Here is a 20911-nt window from a genome sequence, read left to right as displayed (position 1 = left end):
CCAAATCTGGTGGCATAGAAACTGATGACCCTGTTACAAGATTGGATGGTTCAACTGTGATAAGAATATCACAAGCCTGATGAAATAATTATTTGTGCAAATACTCAACAACAAGTTCTTCAAATCAACTTCATGCTGCAAGACTGTTCATTGCCTTGCTCAGTGATGAAAAGGCTCAACTTCTGCATAACGCCTGCGACTTTAAGACAGAAACTCTGAATTATATTCTTCCCACAAAAAGGAAATAACTTCTCTAATATTCCACTCCACACTTAATAAATTCCAATGTTACGCTAATGAATATTTCTCCCCACAGTTTTGAATTTTATTAGAATTCCATAGTTTGCTACGTAATTCTATTAAAGACTTAAGACCATACCAAAAGTAGTTCTGGAGTATAATCTTCAACACAGATTTTCAAATAAAATTTCTGCCCATATTATTATTATCGTGCCTGCAAACCATACTCCTGTTAATAATCTGTTGGACTTAATAACTTAGGAATGGCCCCAAAAGTCCCTTGCCAATTTGAATATGGAGGACTAGCGCAAGGCTTTGTAATTTCCTGTCCAAAATTCTATACGGCAAGCAATACATACCAATACATATATTTTGTCTCTACATGATTGTCCAGCTTGCACTCAAAATTAAATTCTTTATAGTCTTCAACATCAAATAATCACATTATAAGTCAGGCACCCTTTTAATGCCAAGCATGGTATAAATATTTATTTCCCTTTCAGACTATATCCAGAAGTGTATTCAACAGCGATAACAGAATTTGTTTTTGTCTCTTGCACCAGAATTAACAATACCACAAGCAAATACAAAATGTCATATTGGACTCAATATGCTGCTAATAGTACATGAAAAATTTCTCTCCAAAAAATACTTCTGCAATATTCTTAAATCTGCCTTTAATAAAACCTTTATGTAATTGTGATTTTGAATAAACCCTCATAGGCTGGCAAGTAAACCAGCTCTGATACTGCTGTAATATCCCAGTTGGATATTCTCCCCAATTGTTTTCCACAATAATTTTCAAAATATAAACAGATAAATAATGCTATGAAGATCAGCAGTATTAAGGAGTAAATGCTCATAGAAATTACTCAAAATGTTATTGCATTATAACATTCAGCAATACAATAATAGTCCAATCGTAAAAGCAGTGATAACTGTCATATTGGATAGCCAGAAGTAAACCTGAAATGCAACTGTGAACTGGGGCAGCATCTTTTAGCAAAAGTGTGGATCAAATTGGGGGAAATCCAAATGGAAAACAAATATGGTAATGTTTTGGCAAATTTAAAATTGTGCATCTAAAACCCAGTAGCAATCTATTTGATAAAATGTCTCAAAGAGCAAACCATAAATGTAGTTCAAACAAGGATTCCTCCAGTGATAAATCGGAAACAATGGAAAAGATGAAAAGTAGCCTCCTCTCAAAGAATTCAATAATACATTCAATGGTGATCAGCTTTGAGACTTGTAGAAAGAAAGGGAAGCGGGCAATTGGCTGTATGTGATTGGCTTACAATTGTAGTCCATCCCTAGATGGTGCTCTTTCTAAATTGAAAGAATTAGATTCATATCTATCTGAAGTTGATCAATTAGATTGTAGGCTTTTGAACTGGGCCTTGCAGCCCTCGATGATTGCTTTGGCCAACAAATGTTCATGAAACATCCACATAGAGATATTAGGCTTGTAGTGGCTTCATGTCTCAGTGAGATTACACAGATTATACGAACCTATAATGATGACATGTTGAGGAAGGTTTTGCAGCTGATCGTGAAGAGCTTACATGGGTTACATGATGACGTAAGTCCTGCCTATACTAAAGACGGTTAATATTTTGAAATTATGTCAAAAGTCAGATCATTTACCATTATGATTGACCTTGAATGTAATGATCTAATTCTCCACATGTTTCAATGCTTCTTAGCTGAAATCAGGAGCATCATTCAGATGATGTGAAGGCTTGCATGCATACTGTGATATCCTTAATCCTTGATGAAAATGATGACATATGCAAACAACTGCAATCAGATGTGTTGCCCATTTGGAGGAAGGAGCATGAGGTATCACCTATTGTTTACTAGTTCCCAAAAAGATTGATTTAGCATAAAATTGAAATGTTTAAGGAGCACATGTCTGCAAATGAATTAGTATCAATGGATTTATAGGTTGGAAGGGAGTATAGTTATTTTACATGCCAACAAACTTGGACACCAAATCATGTTTGTGATGATTATGATGAAGACAAGGCAACAAAAGATAAGCAGACCAGCAATGGAGATGATACGAATTTGAGCTTTTTGCCCCCACAAAATAAAATTATTAGTGGTGATGACAGGAGTTCAACTTTTGTCTAAGGTGTGGGATATGCAAAACTCTATATTGGTGATTTAGAGATTGAAATTGACAAACCTACTAGCAAGGATCATCATACTTGATGTGAGAGCATGTTGGATGTTTCTAAAGAAGTTTATAAAACTTTATGTCATGAGAAGCTGTTTAATGACATAGCAACACCCTTACCTTGGCATGCAAATCAATCAAAAAAGGAGTTTGAGATAGATGATGAATTATGTGTTTCTTATATCAGCAACTCACTTGTACATGATAGTGATTTAGAGGACCAAACAAAGATGGCATTCAAGGATGGTGTTCACAATGACAATAATGAGAAACATGCTTCACAAAGGCAGATGAAAGTTACTGAAGATATGATTGTTGCAACCTTAGTATGCTATGACGACACTCACAGGACAATTGAGGATCTTTACAAGAGGGCATAAATGGAAAATAGGTAAATGGGAATGGGAAGGGATTCTTACATGAGCTGATCTACAAAGGTCAAGGTAGCCTTATAGGTAGGGATGACATCTTAAAGGTTGCTGAAACATATGCTAAACAATTGAGGGGAAAGAAGGATGAGATTAACAAGATCAGTTTGGAGCTTAATGTTACTCAGAAGGCATTAAATAATACACGGGTTGCTCTTTGTAATATCCCTAACCGGATTTTAACTAAATTTTCCTTTCAACAATATACTCAGAAATAAAACACTGCAGAGAGTTTCCAGCATAATCATAAACAGTAGAAATACCAACTGGCATTTATCCAGTCTCTTCTTGAATATAATATCTAGACTCAAATATAAACAAATGTAATATGAGAGAATCAATAAAACAAGAAGCTTCTCCACAGATAATAATCCGTTATTTCCAAAATAACATTCAAGATTCGAGCATATAATAATGCGTTACAAACCAATAAGATAAAAACCAAAAAACTCTTATAACTCCTTACAATACGTTATTGCATTTTACAACAGCAATACAATAACCAGCACTATGAATCCAATCCTTAATACAGATTGACAGTCAGATTGGAATACTAGAATAAAAACTTGTAAGCTCACGTGAAACACATGAACTGATGTCTCCTCGAACAATGGGTTTGCGTCCCCTGTCTGCCAGTATGAGGGGCTATGTCTTCCAACTAGTTGAAAGCTGAAGCTTTCCGAAACTCTTACAAGAGAGAAAACTGAACTGAATAATAAAATCAAGCATATTAAACGAAAGGGGTCTCTTCTCCTTTTATTCTTGCAACAATGACCCTTTGACTTTCTTTGCGGGTTTTTTGTCTTATATCTCTTTGTCCTCTTGTGACCACTAGGAATATTAATTTGACGTTTAATATTAAATTTCTAGCTCACATAGTCAAATTTAATATTGTAAACACGTTTCTTCTTAATATTTCTAATGCCCCTCCCCAAAAAAAGGGACATTACAATACTCCCCTCCTTCAGATTGCTTGCCCTCAAGCAGTATGTACCAGGATCCCATACAAATTTGTAGTTAACCCAGTAGCCTAAACTAACAACAAACCCGACCAAACTGGTGAAGCACGGTACCACTCTGGAAACCACCTATCAATCGAATCCTTGGATCCCATATTACTCTACAAGAAATGTTGTGCCTGTAAATTGATCAACACTGATCATCACCGCATTCAACCTCAAACTGAATAGGACCACAATAAAAATCTCGTCTGACCATAAATACAATCTGCCAACACTTGGATCCCAAACTCTGTTACGCTGCCTCGCTGCTATGATGAGATAGAAATATATCCAGGGTCCATGTATAATCTAGTAGAATGTGAAGACTTGACCTAAGTGGATGATGTAAGAAATGAGTTGCTCAAAAGTTGAGACCACCATCCCATGGACATCAAAATTCATGTTGTCGGCATAAACTTGGAGAATTCCCAAGCGCATAGGTGCCATGAATCTAAAAGATGCTGAGAATCTAACCACAAGCCTCACATAAATACTCCACCGAGAACTGTTTAGAGGCTGATGAAGAAAATTTACCCAACTCTTGAATGGGGTGAAATTGGAAAATATGTTGGGGCTGATCAAATGATAAGCAACATAAGTTGATTCATCATTCCCATGTTGAGATCCGGATTCACTACTAGGATCTGAGCTAGGATCTGAAAGTCTGAAATCAAACTCTTCCTTTTCATGGCAAACAAGAGATGATTCCTCATTTAACACAAAAAGAGGATTGTCGGACGTCCAATCAGCAACAACTTCAAACAAAGGGTTGTCAACAAGCTGAAAGTGTTTTGAATTTTTGCTACTTAACCGTTTGGGGCAGCTATCCAAGTCATACATCTGCTAGATGCTCTTAAGTTCGTCAATGACTTCTTGGAAGAACTCCTACCTCATTCTATTCTCATGTGCCCGAGAGTGTTTCGTGATCATAATCTGATTTTTTGATTCCTAAAGAGAAATTCAAGCTTCATTCAATGCCTCCTGTGTTTCCTTAAGCTCTCTATTAAGCTCCTTAATCTCATTTTTCTCTTTATTCATCTGATCAAAATGCGTTTCCGCAACTTTAAGAATGTTATCCCTGCTGGAAAGCAAAAACAAATATTCTGATTTCATAGTTTCAAGGGCTGTTTTGACCACTTGCAAATCAGAAACAAGCCATTCTTCTTCCACTTCCTTTTGAACCTTCCTGTAGAGATCCTCAACCAACTTGTGAATGCTGTCATAACGTATCGAAGATGCCACAACCATTTCTTTGTTCACCTTCAGCTGGTTTCTAAATGCATGCATTTCATGATCATGTTGATACACCTCATTGTCGTGTAGCATCATCTTGGACCTGTCATGGGCATAGGAAATATATGGTTCATCACAGAGAGACCCCAACCTACTATTATCTCGTGTGCAACTGATCTCATCAACCTTCATGTCAAAGCTAATCTCCCAATCACCAACGTAGAAACTTGCACCTTGTATCACTTCTTCTGCGTGATCATTAGAAGGTTGTAAATCAATATGGGTTGACTACTCTTGTTTTTTAAGATCCCCTACTAGTTGATTTTGGTCTGCTAAAAATTCCTCATACATAGTTTTGCACTGGTCTTTTGCAAGGAGATCACGAACCAATTCAAGGTACTTCATTTTTGCCAAATTGGTCTTGTTTTGGAGTTTTGGATGAAACTAAATGAAATCACTGAAGGTTAATTCCTTTTGAATCTTCGGGGGAAGTTTTTTGTACTCACAATACATAACAAGTACCTCGGTTTTGATATACCATTTCTGATTTTCAATTGGCTGAACGCTTGAAATGACTGATGAAGCATCTTCATTCTTTTCCCAAATATTCCCCAATTTTAAGGAAGCTGGTTTCTTTTCTAGATTTGTCTTAAGATGTAGCATTTTCTTTAAACCTTGTTTCTGTTCATGGTCCTCGATAAAAGTTTCACTTAAGAGTCTTTCAGTTGTATTGCCTACATCATAAAGGCTCTTTCTTGATACAATTTTTGAATAAGGTAGAGGATCCTTAGTTTGCCGGTAAAAGCTGTTTGCATGCCCATCACAATTCTCTTTAACTTGATTAGGAATTTCTCATGACTCTACATTATTCTTTGATCCTTGCTGAGGTAGTTCCAACTTCATTCCTCTGTAATCATAAACATCAACCTTTCCTATCTTTCGACTACTAGACAAGATGTTTTCTACATTCTCCAATGATCTTTCACCATTTGAATCCATGAAATCATCTGAAAATTTTGGGCAGTTGTCAGAATGTTGTATGCCTTCATTTAAATCTTGGTTAAGCATGCAATCCTTTTGTGAATCATTCTGAAAATTTGCAATGCTGGTCTCAGTTATTCCATTGTGGTCATAAAACTCCATAGCATCATCCGCCCTAAGTACATCATCATTCAGTGAACCGGGGGGTGAATCCATTTTTAGATATTTCAAAGAAGGCCTTGTATTTGAAGGATCTAGGCCATCATTTTGGACAATGCTACTAAAAACATTTCCGAATTGTTTACCTCATTTGTCCCGTTGATCTGTTCATTTGCAAACTTCATGGAGAATTTCGCATGGTTTTCCTTTGCTAATGTATAAAAATAGCAGAGTCTAATAAACCTTCAATATATTTAGTACTTCTCTCGGATTCTTAGCAAAGGCAGAGTATGTACTATTGTAGAAGTTTAGGCTTGAATTTCTAAGATCACTCGGGATTGCCAGGCAACAACTTCTTTTCTTCTCAATTTTTCCAAAGACAATACTTTCTCCAATAAATTGTGTTATGAATCTGTTAGCCACATCCTCATTCTTAAATGTTAGGAAAGCTAAGCCTTCGCAAATAGGATCTCTTGTCTTCTTGTTTCCAGACTCAATAGGGTTTATATGCGGAAGGCTTGGGTACCCTTTGAAATATGCTTGTAGATCCCTAGTGACATTCTTCCTTCAAGGCAGATTTCGGATTCGCACATTCGCTCCAGTTGGTATTGACTCCAATGTTGTAGTTGAAGGGTTACGTACAAGTGACCCCCCTTGTTTTTGGTTAATAATACAATATCTGTTCGAACTTGTTGCAATAACTTTCTTCATTTATGCTCCACAAACTCAAGAGCTGACCGTAGTTTTGTTATACTCGCCAAATCATCCACTTCTTCTGTGGCCAAAGTCCCTGCAATATCCTGCTGCAATTCTATTGTATTAACTTATATAGTTTTCTATAAGCAATTTCCCCATCCATAGATACAAAACCCAAGGCCAGTGGTTAAGACATGGCTTTGTTAATCACTATCGTGGCTTTCAAACTCTGTGCGCCTCTTTCTTTATTTACCATAACCACACATAATACATGTTAAGTCAGACCAATAACTCTGATTCCCAGGTGTAACGTATCCGTTACTCTGCTAATTGGTCACGTAGTTGTTTCATTTTAGTCTTCATAAATTTTTTGTTTTACATGGCTCCCTTGACTCATACGCTGGCTTGATTTTAACGTATTTTGTATCTTGCGGATCTTTCTCGCATAGGCAAAAGTGAATGCATGACTCCCGTGTGGCTCCAAAGCCGACCGTTCCTCAGCTCTTCTTCTATGCCCTCAGAAACGGTGAATAAGTAATAATCTAGTCACCACAAATGCGGTGGTAATGACGGATGTAGAAACCACAGCCGGAAAGTAACTCACAAGACGCTCGTCTACTTCCTCAATATTGATTGACGACTTTTATTTTTTGGGCATGCACTTTTCTTTGCCGAAAACTTCGGGCCTTTGTGATTGGCTACGAGCGCGAGAAATAAATCAATGTATTGCTTTGGTTTTCTAGGAGTTGTAAGGATTTTATCTTTTCGACTAAAGATCCATTTAAAGTAGACAGATCAATTGATGGGATTAAATGCTTATTCTTGCTGCTTGTTTTTTCAAGTGAACGAAACTCCCTCCTCCGAAACAAATGCTATTTACGAGAAGTCCATTTGGAAGTTTAAGAAATCAAACATGAAATACAATAAGTGAGCATCGTGATAATGAAATACTCGTTTTGCTAGAAACGTAGTTTGGTATTAATCTGAGGAAGTATCAATACTGCCAGCAGGAATGTGGTCGTGGTCTAATTGGAAGTTTGTGAGTGTTCTCAAACTCCCGTTTGAATGTCAAGCCAATGCTGCTACTCCGTCTTTGGTATAGTACGATTGAGTAACCCGATACAGAATGCAGTTTGACGCCATCCTACATACTTGCCTCCATGATGTTTGCTCTATATATATATATATATAGTAACGACGGCTTTAAAAATGATCTTATCTGGAGATGCTCCCGTGTTGCTCTGCTATTCCCTCCTTGGCTGCGGTTACCTTTCTTACTATGCACTGTTCGCACAGTGACTGTCTACCAACATTCTGTTATAATCACTAACTCTCCCTTAATTGATTCCTCGTGACTTCTAGTGGCAAACGATGGGTATTAGACAAGGCTCAGTTGTTAAATGAACCGCTCAAAACTAGAAGATGTATCTATATCGTTACACTGGCTACTTCCTTAAAGTTTGATTGTATCATTTGTTATTTCTACTGCCAGAAGTACCAGAATACACTACTGGGTTTATACATACTAGAATTTGAAGTATTTGCCAATATTAACGGTTATTGTAATTGCTGAACTCGCACAGTTTGTAAACCTTCAATGCATCAATCTGGAGCTATCATTTTGAAGTGAAAATGGTAAGAGGCTAGGTTGGCGTCTAGACTTCTCTTTTTTCCATGAGGGGTTTCATCCTCAGGAACAAATCTAGTCACATTAAGGAATCGTTAGGATTTCACATAAATGATATATATTCGTTGATTTCGTCTTGGTTAACTCACAAGATGATAGGGCCCGTGGCTCTGATACCAATGTAATATCCCTAACCGGATGTTAACTAAATTTTCCTTTCAACAATATACTCAGAAATAAACATTGCAGATAGTTTCCAACATAATCGTAAACAGTAGAAATACCAACCGCCATTTATCCAGTCTCTTCTTGAATATAATATCCAAACTCAAATATAAACAAATGTAATACGAGACAAAGGATAAAACCAAAAGCTTCTCCACAGACAATAATCCGTTATTTCCAAAATAACATTCAAGATTCGAGCATATAATAATGCGTTACAAAACAATAAGATAAAATTCAATAAACTTTTATAACTCCTTACAATACTTCATTGCATTTTACAACAGCAATACAATAACTAGCACTACGAATCCAATCCTTAATACAGATTGACAGTTAGATTGGAATACTAGAATAAAAACCTATAAGCGCACATGAAACACCTGAATTAATGTCTCCTTGGACAATGGGTTTGTGTCCACGGTTTGCTAGTACGAGGGGCTACGTCCTCCAACTAGTTGAAAGCTGAAGCTTTTTGAAACTCTCACAAGAGAGAAAACTGAACTGAATAATAAAATCAGGCATATCAAAAGGAAGGGGTCTCTTGTCCTTTTATTCTCGCAATGATGACCCTTTGACATCCTTTCTGGGTTTTTTGTCTTATCTCTCCTTGTCCTCTTGTGACCACTAGGAATATTAATTTGGCCTTTAATATTAAATTTCCAGCTCACATTGTCAAATTTAATATTGTAAACACGTTCCTTCTTAATATTTCTAATATCCCCCCCAAAAAAAGGGACATTACACTCTTCATGAAGCAAAAAATTAGATTGTTGTCACCAAACAATCTAGGGAACAAGAGATCATAGGAAGGCAAACTTTATTGCAGAAGTGATTAAGGAACTTGATAGTAATCAATAGACTTGTGATTTGGATAGCTGCCCCAAGAATTTGTTGAAACTGTTCAAATGTCAAGATGAGATGGAAAAAATTCAGTTGGTTGACAATTGTTTATTTAAATGATGTTGATATGTTTTTTGATAATCCAATTTTTAAATGGATTGAGTAAGATCTTGCCAATTCACATAATGAGGACAAGGTTTACTGTAGGATTTGGTACCTAGATATTTACATTAATGTTATGACTTGGTTTCATGATTACAATGATGGGGTGATTTCTAGAAAAAGATTGTAGGAGGATGCATTTCTATTCCCAAGATCAGATGGATAGACTAGTTTGGGGCCCAAGAGTTGATAGGATGAGTGCTTTACCTTTGGGGGTTTATGACGAGTTGCTACACAGTTTTGGGCTTGGAGTAGTTGTAATCAGAGTAACGCAGTAGGCAGGTGCAACAAGTTTTCTTAGGTTGACATGGGATCCAAGGATTTATTGATAGATGTGTTGCATTCTTCTTTTGAGTTCCACAACATAGCATGCCACAACTTCAGAGTTACTCATATGAGTCAAAGGGAGGATTGTAGATGGTTATGGGATCCTAGTATTGGTTGTAGGCTTATGATTGCTTAAGGGCAAGCAATCTCAAGGAGATAGGATTGTAATATCCCCTTTTAAGGACATTAAGGAAAAATTAGGCCAAACCAAAAATTATATTCAAAATTGACTTATGGAAGACCTAATGTAGAATTATTTAAGTCAATTTAATATTATTAACATGGGTTACATAAAGACAATTTGGCAAGGAGACAAGGGACAAAGAGTGGAAATTGAAGAGTAATAGCACAATGCTTTAAAAGAAGGAAAGAGACTCATTTGGGCAATACTTGTTTATGTTTGATTTTTGGATCTGATTTCTGATTTCTCTTGGAGGAATCAATTGTTTTTTTCACAAGATCCCCAGGATGGAAACCTTCAAGCTCTTCTCGATTGATAGGACATCAACTAGGTTCAACTTGGAGTGGATTCGGACATAATTCACCATTATGCTTACAAGTTCGTTCTGAGTTTTCCAATCCGACTTTGTAATTGTAATTAATGTTGGATTTTGAATATCTGGTTATTGTATTGCTGTTTTATAATACAATAACAATTATGAGCTTTTTTCATGAGCATTTGCTGGATCAGTTATTGGTATTAAATCTAAATTTATGCATGCATTATCTGTTTATATTCTAGAAAATTATTGTGAGAAGTTAGGTAACCAATATCGTGGGTGGGATATTACAAGAACAATGGGTGGTCATGATTAATTTGAAACAAATGGCCCTAATTATTCTACCAAAGCCCTAATTATGGTTTTCATAAGTGCCACTAAAAATTATTAAATGCTAACCTAATTACATCAAAACACCACCTTGTGGGCCAATGAAAAAATTGCATGGCATTTGTGAACCAATAAGAAAATGGGTTAGGTAGAAATCGATAGCAAAAAGGCTCAAGATTAGGTTCATGAATTCACGTCACCTTGACCAATTCGGATGGGCACTCAATCAGATACTTGTCCTCCTTCTTAGGACAATAATAGGCTTAGGTTGGGATTTACACCTAGACATTATCTCTGTTCTCTTACCATTAAGATATTGTGATAGGGCATGCTCATTATGATATTTCAAGGAAGTCGATACCTGATGCTTGCAAACATGCATAAAAAACGAGCATGTATCGATATAAATCGAGCTAAACAGACAATGGAAGGGAGTGATACATCATGTAGATCCCGAATCCCTCCCATCAAACCACATTTGACATGTCAATCAAAAATGGAAAATAGATGTGCACACTACACACATGTAAGTATGGGGTAAGTACAATTAATAATCCACGAATATGAATAACATTATTTCTTAACATATGAATTTCACCATCATAAAGATAACTGAAAGCACATAGTATAACATCATCATGAAAATAACTTTTATCTTACACCAAGAGTATACTAGTCAATGGCTTAATCTAAATGAAGTACCTATGTAAGAACTAATAAAAATATTCAATGCCACATGGGCTTGCACTAAATCTTATTTTAGAAAATAATTTCCTTTGTTTTTTCCTCTTTTTTCAAACTTAATGAACCTATACATAATATCATTAAGCTCTTCCATCAAGTCATTTGGCGCATTATGGATTTTCCATTCAGCAACATCAAACTTAGTTGCACATGTGGCTGTTAGGATTAATTTGTCTCAACCTTTGGGTCGAACATGCTATTTTATCCACTATGGAAGTCCTAATGTTATGGAGCTAGTGTCATAAGTTGCTATGTTGAATCTATGCAATGATTATGGCTGTTACTAGTTCGGTAGAAGAGACATGGATTCTTAATATTTAGCGATTTATATTTATGGTGGAGCTCACTATTGGCAAGTGGTATGAGGTAGATGTAGCATATTGAATGGTGACCATTATGGTTCAGTTATGCTTTGTTGCATTGGAAGTTTAAATGGTTTAACATTTTGACACCACATACCTCTTTGATAGTAGAGATGATTTTGGAAACCATGGGCTCTTTCCATTGTGCTCTATAAATATGTAGCTACTTAATGCATGTGTTGATGTTAGGTTTGATATCTTCTAAGGAGTGCTTATGTGTTGGATACTCTCTAGAATTCTTTTCTGCTGTATTACTCTTGATGAGCATTAGCTCAAGGCATTGTATTGTATCTGTTGTTGTTGTTGCTGTATACAAATTGAGTCTGGCTTTTTGTCAGAAAGGGTTTTCTCACACATATCTGGTGTTGTGAGTTTAGTTGCTCAAATCTATTTTTTTGATGTGCTTATCTAGTTTGCTATAGCTTAACGATTTGTAAGAAATTTCTGTCTTATCTCTCCTATTAGATTTAGACTTTAGAATTGTTATTTCTCACTTGGTGTTCTTTCAGTGGAAAAAGTTTTTTTTAGTCAATATTATTGTCTTGATAGGTGGCCATGAAGGCTTTTAATTATACAACACCAACTATTTCTTCTTGATGATGTTGGCGTCCTTGAAATAAATAATCTTTATCTTTTCTTCAATTTTTTCTATAACCATGTTTTCTTCCTTGCTTTCAGCAAACTGAAATATTATCCTCACCGCTTCAAGAATTTCATCTTAAATCACTTGGATTGTTTTCTTTAAGCATTGACAATCATACTCACCTTCTCGGGGGTGTCTTATTTTGAGGCTAATGCACAATAACATCCATTGAGATTTATCAAATCATATGCTCTAATCATCTTGCCTTCTCCTGCACGGGCCTAGGAATTTCCCTCATTGCTTGCAATAGTGGGATTGTTTTCTCCTTGATGAATAAAACTTCTTCACAAATTATGCACAAAGCTTGGGTTCTCGTTTGTATGGAAACAACCATTTTGTAACTCTCCATGAATTTCGGACGGATAATACTTCTTCATTCCATGCCTTTTGTTCTTGAGTTGCCATCTTCATGACCTCCAAATTATCAATTGTTTCTCTTTTAAGCGTGGCAAGAGGGGCAAATTTTTGATCTTTTTTCTGTATTGGACCCATCAAAGTTTGATATATTATTTCAATTGTCTAACCTCTTCATTGTATTGCTTATGCTTTCCAACTTTGTTATTCAATCTTTGGTCTAAATTTTGGATGACTTCGTGGGCATCTTCATTCTCTCATTTCTTTGTAGTTGTTCCCAAATCATGCTACGTGGCATTATAATCTTGAGGAAGAATGCCTTCTCTTGTTTTATCACCTCTTGAAATGGCACTTTTAATAGTGTGTGCACCTAAACCATCTTTTGTGATCTTTGCGAACTTCTTGGTTGACCTCTTTTTCTTTCCTTTTCCAATAGTTTCGAAGATATTTTCTATATTCTCGATTGGTGGTTTGTTTGCAACTTCCTCTATTAGTAGCATTTCTCTCAACCATGTAGGAGCAATGCATTCTACCGACTCATTGTTTGGTTTCCCTTGATCTTGTCTTTCATTTCCTTGGCTACCATCTCGTCGGTTCTCCACCTCTTGGTTTTCAGCTTTTTCATATCTTTGTTGAGGTTCTCATTTGGATGACCAGTTTCATCACCTTGCATACCTTGAGTTAAGGGAGATTAGCTTGAACTTTGTTTATGCTTGTCTCCAATTCTATAACAACCTTTTGAGATACTTTCATTCGATGGAGGAGCACTTGGTTTTTGTTTTTGGATGAAGGTTCTTGACTTGGTGTTTCCTTGCCTTTCACGCCCTTAGTTTGGGAAACTTTTTCACCATTCTCCCGTTTTCTTACTACTTTCATCCTTTTGTCTATTGTTGTGTTCTTATGGCTACTCCAATGGTTCATCTTCAATTTCGTCCACTTCTTTCATCTTTTCACAAGTTAGTAGAATATCTCCTTTTTTCAAATTTTCCATCTCTCCATTCAACCATTCTCAGGTAGAGTGTGACTGTATTATCAAAGCTTTCGAGTTGATATCATGTTCGTCCAACCAATTGATAGGTTCTAACACTTTGCCCTTTGTTGTCACAAAAACCTTTCTAATGAGATTACTATCTTCCTTCAATAATCGAGCACTTGAGCTTGTTGCCATTTCTATTCTCTAATCATATCCACAATCAATCTTGAAAATATCCTCTTCCTTAGTTTGAAATCATCGATAGTGTTTACCCAATTGTCTTCTAAATGTTGCACATGCTCGAACTTGTTCCCAATAGCTCTCTTGATTTGCCTATTTGAATCAAAGTTTCTTCTTGCATCATAGGATCCCAATGCATAATACTCAAGTCTTTTCTCCTGTTGCCTCCATAGCTAGAAGAGATGGACAAGTTTTGGCTCTGAGTCGAATTGGAAAGGTGACCCCTTGCCAAATGCTTGTACTTCTGAATTTAGTCATAGGTGATTAAGTGTCAATACCACTAGTTTGTTGGATGGATTCCATATAACTCTTTTTGGGCAACATGTGCTTCCCAATTCTAATGTATGTGAATTTACGAAACTGGATATTCCACAAACCATATTTCTTGATAACTTCTTAGCTTCATCAGATAACCTCTTGTGAGTGGCCTCTTGTAATGTTCTCACAATGCACTTGGCAAATGCATTGTTGAATATCTTGTAATGCTCATTGTTGTGGAGATGCAATTGTAGTGGTAACACATGTAATGGGGTAGGCATGCCTCAAATGGGGATCATTGCATGATGCAGATAAGTTTTGATATGCTTTTCCTTTTAACCCTCAAATCTCTTTGAAGCAAGCTCCATAATATCCTTTATTGTAACATACATATAGTTGGTTGCATGTGGAGCCACAAAGTGGTGTGGTATCTTTCTCCTTTACAAATTACAACTACTTTCAGGTTCGCCACTTCCTTACTAATCACATGTAGGCAGTTCACTAATCACAACTAAATGAAACTCATCAACTTAAACTTAGTGTGACAGCAACTCAAGTAAATGTGGTTCATGTATATAAGTTTTGATAGTCTTTCTTCCACATCAGATTTAACTGCAGCACATTGCATAATGCCCCCAAATAATAGGTAGCATGTGGGGTCGAGGAAATGGTTGTATATCTTTCTCATGTATAGACAATGGTTTTTTGGTTATCACTTGTTGTAATAAGTTACAACAACCGCATAGACAATGTAATTTTCACGAGTCAATAAAACTCAACAAACTAACTTGAATTTGACAGCAGCTGAAGAAGTTTGTGTTGAACTTGAGAATCAGTTCAAGTTGGGAATCGATCAGATTTGCAGAAATCAGTGAGATTCACAAGAGTATTGAATCTTGAATCATGACGTGACTAGTTTGCAGACCCTTAAAACACTCATGTTTCTGCTTAAAAGCTGCATTTTTTCATTTCAATATCCCATGTGATCTTACAGTATATGTTGGTCTGATACATAAAATTTGATGTATTTAGGCAAACTGATAAAGGTCTATAGATTCTAATCTCTACATGTTTGTGCACTGTGTACTCTGGTTTTATTTGTGGTCTTGGTGTCATTATTTTAATATCTGATTTTTCAACTTATAAATAAAGTAAATGATTCATCTGTATATTGATGCCCAGTTTTAGAAGTGGATCACGAAGCCTCTGTTCTATCTGCTATTCGAGATGCATTATTGTTCATTGAAGATTTGTTTTCAACAGTATACAATTTTTTATAATTTATTTTTATCACATATCAAGAGGTAACCTACTTATCTATCCATTAGGGAAATAATATCTTTGATTCTGTGAGAATTGAGTGTGTAATTCTTTTGAATTAGCTTGTGGAAAGTAATTCTAATTGTTTGAGTATGTGAAACAAATAGTATGCATAGAATGTGTATTCTAGCAACGACAATTATGTGCTTTTGTGACTCTGGGATAAAGCACATTGACATATGGTACAATGTCCCTTAAATAATAAGCAATTTCTTCTTATTGAACTCTGGCGGAACAAGGAAATGGCAATCTCATGAGAGTCGAATTGCACACAACCTTGTAGAAATAAGCTTTGAATAAATCAAGTTCAAGTACATATATAGTACTTTAAAATATGATTTTTAGATCTTACTATTGCAGGGAGGTTGCGGACTTTGCAAGGAGATTAAACTCAGACTGGCCAGAAAGAATGCAAGAAATTCTTGCATCAGGTCAGGAGCAAAGAAAAAATCTTCCAGGCTCTCTTAGCAGTGATTCATCTATAAAGAGATTTGCAAATAAGGTATTGTTCTCTCATGTGATCCACTTTTTTTTCATCATATTGTTTGGTTTATTTAGTGCAATATTTGAAAAATACAACGTGCTGAGGTTTCTCTAAAACAAAATACGTTTCTGACAAATTAGGGCATATTTGTTTAATAATATATTTATTAGATACACTTTTCTTGGAATAGGCTTTCAGGGCATGCAAGCTTATTATTCTCTATCATTCTTTTTGTTTTTATATTTTATACATTTATATATGTAGCTTTCAGAGTTTGAGAAGTTTAAGTGTAAACACTTGGAATACAATCAAGCAATACTATTTGGTTGATAATTCCATAAGATTCTTTTCATAAGAATGCTTTGAAGTTATGAAAAGTTATCTGTTATATTTCTAGAATTGGTAATTTACTAATTAATAAGCTGCATGTTGATCATGTGTACAGCAGCTATAATCAACATCCTCTCAAGGGGTTTTCAGGTTTACTTAGCCATGAAAGGTAGTGGTGATGTTTTTAAAATATTATGCTATATCTAAAAAACACAAATGAAACATATGCAGTGTCGTTACATTATTTAACCACATGTGGATTCAATTTATGGAAGACAAGATTTCATTTCAATTATCAGTCACGAATGGTTCGACTTTGAGCAATTGGTTTTAAAAAATAATAAAAGATGTATTGTGTAACATGGTATATAAGAAATGTTTAAAGATAATCAATTTGTTGTAGGTTTATACTGCTGAAATTAAAATAGTGAAGATGCTGCAGTGGTTTATTGTTTTTTAGATAAAGTAGCTGTGGGTTCTATACAGGCTCACGCCCAAGAAAACACAATTACATTGTTAAAAATGACTATATCACTATGTACATAGAAAGGCTACAAGCTACTGCCAAGAGCAAGAAACCTATAACAAAAACCATAGGCACTAAAGAGATTTCAGGTATACATCCTGCCTATCAATTATCATAATCCCAGTCTCTACAAGACTAAAGAGATTTCAGGTATACATCCTGCCTATCAATTATCATAATCCCAGTCTCTACAAGGTCTTTTTGTTTTGCTCAGGCACCACTTTCACTTGCCATGGTGGGATGCATGAACAGAATAGATATATACAGATTACTTTTTCTTAACACAACCATCATAGTATACTAAATCATTGTTAAATCCATGCAAAAGGCTTCAACATTTGACACACTGTAATCCTCTACAACCATACCCTTTGCCATCTCTGCAAGTTTTCCTTCTCTCCAAGCTAAATGATGCTTCCGTTGAGATAGTATGGGAGAATGGATAACCACTGATGGTAGTAGTACCCTCGGCCCTTGGTTCCAATCTAGCAAAAAAATTGCAAAAACTGTAGAAACTATCCTGACCAAGCACAAACTTTACAAAGGCCAGAGACTTCGTATCCAAAATGTGGGAAGTTTTGAATAAGCACTAATTTCTCATAGCTCACCAAGATTCTCTCCTACAGTTTATCTACTCCACTTGCAGAACAAAACAGAATACAAGCCACCATGCATTGGAATGTGCTAAATATATTAAAATAAGAGAGGAAATATCGTCTTGCAACACAGCCAAAATCTTACTGTTGTTGCAACATTTTTCATGTAAAATGCAAATCACTATAGTCGTGGTGCCCTAAAATGTTATTGCCACATAGTGCAAAATTGAAAATACTGATAAATTGTAGGCAACTGGAAATTAGGACAAGGATATGGAATGTCCTTCCTGTTTTAAAAAAGAATTGAGTCCTCGATGGCAAAGGTATATCAACTGACCTCTAGATCTGCCAATGTATCTGTAAACCTATTGCATTTTCTAAAATAATGCTTGAAATATTCTGAAAGCCATTCCCATTCAACTTAACTTCCTCTTGTATTAAGGACATGATATTTCCACCATCCCATGAAGATGAGCTGTAATGCTTTTGGAAGAAAACAAGTTTGAGTTTAACAAAGTGTGGTCAGAAATACTTATGCAAAAAACTTGACACAGTTTTATTCAAGGTTGCACGGGTATGTGGGTACGGGAACGGGGACAGGTACGGGAACGGGTACGGGTACGCATATTTTTCAAAATAGGGGACCGGGGTACGTGTGTATGACTATTTTTTCTATATTATTAATATTTTATAGAAAATATAAAAATCAAAATATATGTCATGAGTCATGACATTGAGCATTCAAAACAAGAAATTTGAAATATATATATATGCTATTGCTGAATGTTTAATGTTTAAAGTATTTTTCATAGTAGGGGATGGAGGTACTTGGGTATGTCAAACTTATTTAAAAATTATACTTTTATATTTATAAAAAATCTGAAATTATGAGTCATGACAATGGTTTTTCAAAACAAGAACAGTGATAAAGTTTGCAAATGTAATGTATTGTTTTCAGTTTCAGATTTGCTATATGTTTGAAATAATAATACATGATAAATGCTTAGATGCATAACAAAGAAGGCAGACTTTAAACATGAACAAGAGGATCCTAAATCATATAACAATGACATATTGCAAATGATAAACTTATGACTTGAATAGTGATAAAGTTTATTGTTAATGAGTATCAAAGTCTCAAACTGATTTGGTATTGAATTAAGTTTGATAAACAACAAGCTAATACAAAAATAAAAAACCAAAATCAGAATCTTAATCAAGGTCCTTAGCTATGATGCTCTCTACCAAGTACCCGGTACGTGGGATACGTGTTCCCGGTACTTGGGTACGTGGGTACTCGGTGGGTACGAGTACCAGGGGTGTGGGTACGAGTACCCATGCAACCTTGGTTTTATTGTAAAACTAAAGCATTATACCTCTTTTTAATGGACTATAGAAACACAATATCATCAACATGAGAGGAAATTTGTCAGCCGATTGGATGGTTCCGGCGGTGTTTCTGTGGCCGACGGAATGATGTCCGGTGGTGTTTTTGTATTCTGTAGCCGACTGGATGGTTCTGGCAGTGTTTTTGTAGCTGACGGGGTGATGTCCGGCGGTGTTTCTGTATTCTATAGCCGACGTCGTCGGTAAATAGTTTGTAGCGGATAGAATATTTGTGGCCGACGGACTCCTTCGAGAAGGTTCGGAGGTAGTATTTATATCCCGTTTGGGATCATTGTAAATCATCAATCATCTACTATTGCGAATATAATTCTGCTGTTCGTGTTCATTGTCTGTATGCGTTGATCTCTTTACCTGTATGGTAAACAAAATTTAGTTGAACTAGAATAGCTTACAATATATTTCTTCTAAGTATTGTCTAATAAAATGCAATCATATTGCAGGTAGATTGGCAAGTTTAGGAGTCAATCAATATCCCTTTGCCTTAGTAATTCAATCTGATTGTGGATTTTAACCTTCTTTAATGTGATGGGCCTTAGAGTCAATATGTTACAATGATGTAGTGTCCCTTATTCAGACTTAACATGATTTGCCCTAAAATTCCCGACTAGGGTCAATTTGTGCTTGGAAATTGCAATTTACGTGGTCTCTGTAATATTCTCTACTAGAAAGCTTCTGATGCCCAATGATTGATAAATGTCAATATACATATAAATGGAATTGAATTAAGAAAAAATGCATTATTCATAATACATCTTATAGTTAAGCCCCAATTCCATCTTTCCTAACCATCAACCTTGATGGGGAATAGGGCACTTGGACACCATCTACAAGTAGGCTTCCTTAAGTTATTGGGATTGTATGTTCATACCTATCTTGGGGCTTTTCGCTCAAGGCATTGGAAATATACGTCCTTAACCATCCTTGGACTTACCTGTCTTGTGAATCTTTACAACCACCTCTCCTTATAAACCAACCTATCTTCATAAGGGGCCATAGTGAGTGATTAAGGAATAGGCTATGAATATAAGAAACTTAAATAGATTATGAATAATCAGGAGATTAATTATATAAACCTGAATTACCAATTATAAATCCTGCTATTTCTGCAATAATATATATAATAAGAATAGTTATAATATCTATGATATGGGCTCTATGTCTGTCACAACTCTAGTAACCTTAAGACACGACTGTAATTGAAAATGCGTATAGAACTTGAAATGCTAGTTATCAAATGATGTTCTAGTACAACACACCAAATTAGAATACTTGAACATAGCAACATTGCAACAAAAACCATTGAACATTCAACATAGTAACAGAGTACTTAACCAATATAAATTCAAAAATTAAAATCAAATAGAAATTCAAGTTTTTGTCTTGTTGGCGGTGTGGTTGTGAAATAACGAAGGTGGGGGTACTCAGGCACTCCAAGTACCCAGTGCAAGGATGTCCCAGGGATGAATACTTGAAAGATTTGATGGGGATGCGAGTCCTCGGGTTTCACTTCTTTTTCCAAACTTTTCTACATTGTCGTTAGAGTCTGTCAATTCCCAAAAGCTCCAAAAAATCTAATACTTTTGGCTGTCAGTTAATTCCCCAAACGATTTTCACCCCATCGTGTATATAATAAGATAAGATAAATTTATTAATGTCCAACAAGAGACCACAAAGAGGGTCAAAGGGATTGCCAATGCACAACAAGAGAGGCCAACCAACAACAGGAACACCATAGCGTGC

The 20911-nt window shown here is 35.7% G+C and overlaps 1 protein-coding gene across 13 annotated transcripts in view; it reads left to right on the top strand.

Moving 5' to 3' along the window:
• Positions 1-20911, top strand: part of LOC149562175 (SKP1-like protein 21) — a 119390-nt gene that overhangs the window by 69343 nt on the left and 29136 nt on the right. For 5 of the 13 annotated variants that reach the window (XM_089825709.1, XM_089825711.1, XM_089825706.1 and 2 more), the window contains exon 9: positions 16174-16330. In XM_089825709.1, coding sequence (XP_089681835.1) covers positions 16174-16330 — 157 coding nt within the window. Of the gene's footprint in view, positions 1-16173; positions 16331-16757; positions 16812-20911 lie in introns of all 13 variants that reach the window. The other 8 variants (XM_089825716.1, XM_089825712.1, XM_089825717.1 and 5 more) reach the window with 4 other exon arrangements.

The sequence above is a fragment of the Cupressus sempervirens genome, chromosome 4 (assembly GCF_028749045.1).
Source record: "Cupressus sempervirens isolate cs-2001-9-10 chromosome 4, ASM2874904v1, whole genome shotgun sequence".
NCBI classification, from domain to species: Eukaryota; Viridiplantae; Streptophyta; class Pinopsida; order Cupressales; family Cupressaceae; genus Cupressus; species Cupressus sempervirens.
Note: the sequence above shows the minus strand (reverse complement) of the source record. Positions and strands in the feature narration are given on the sequence as shown.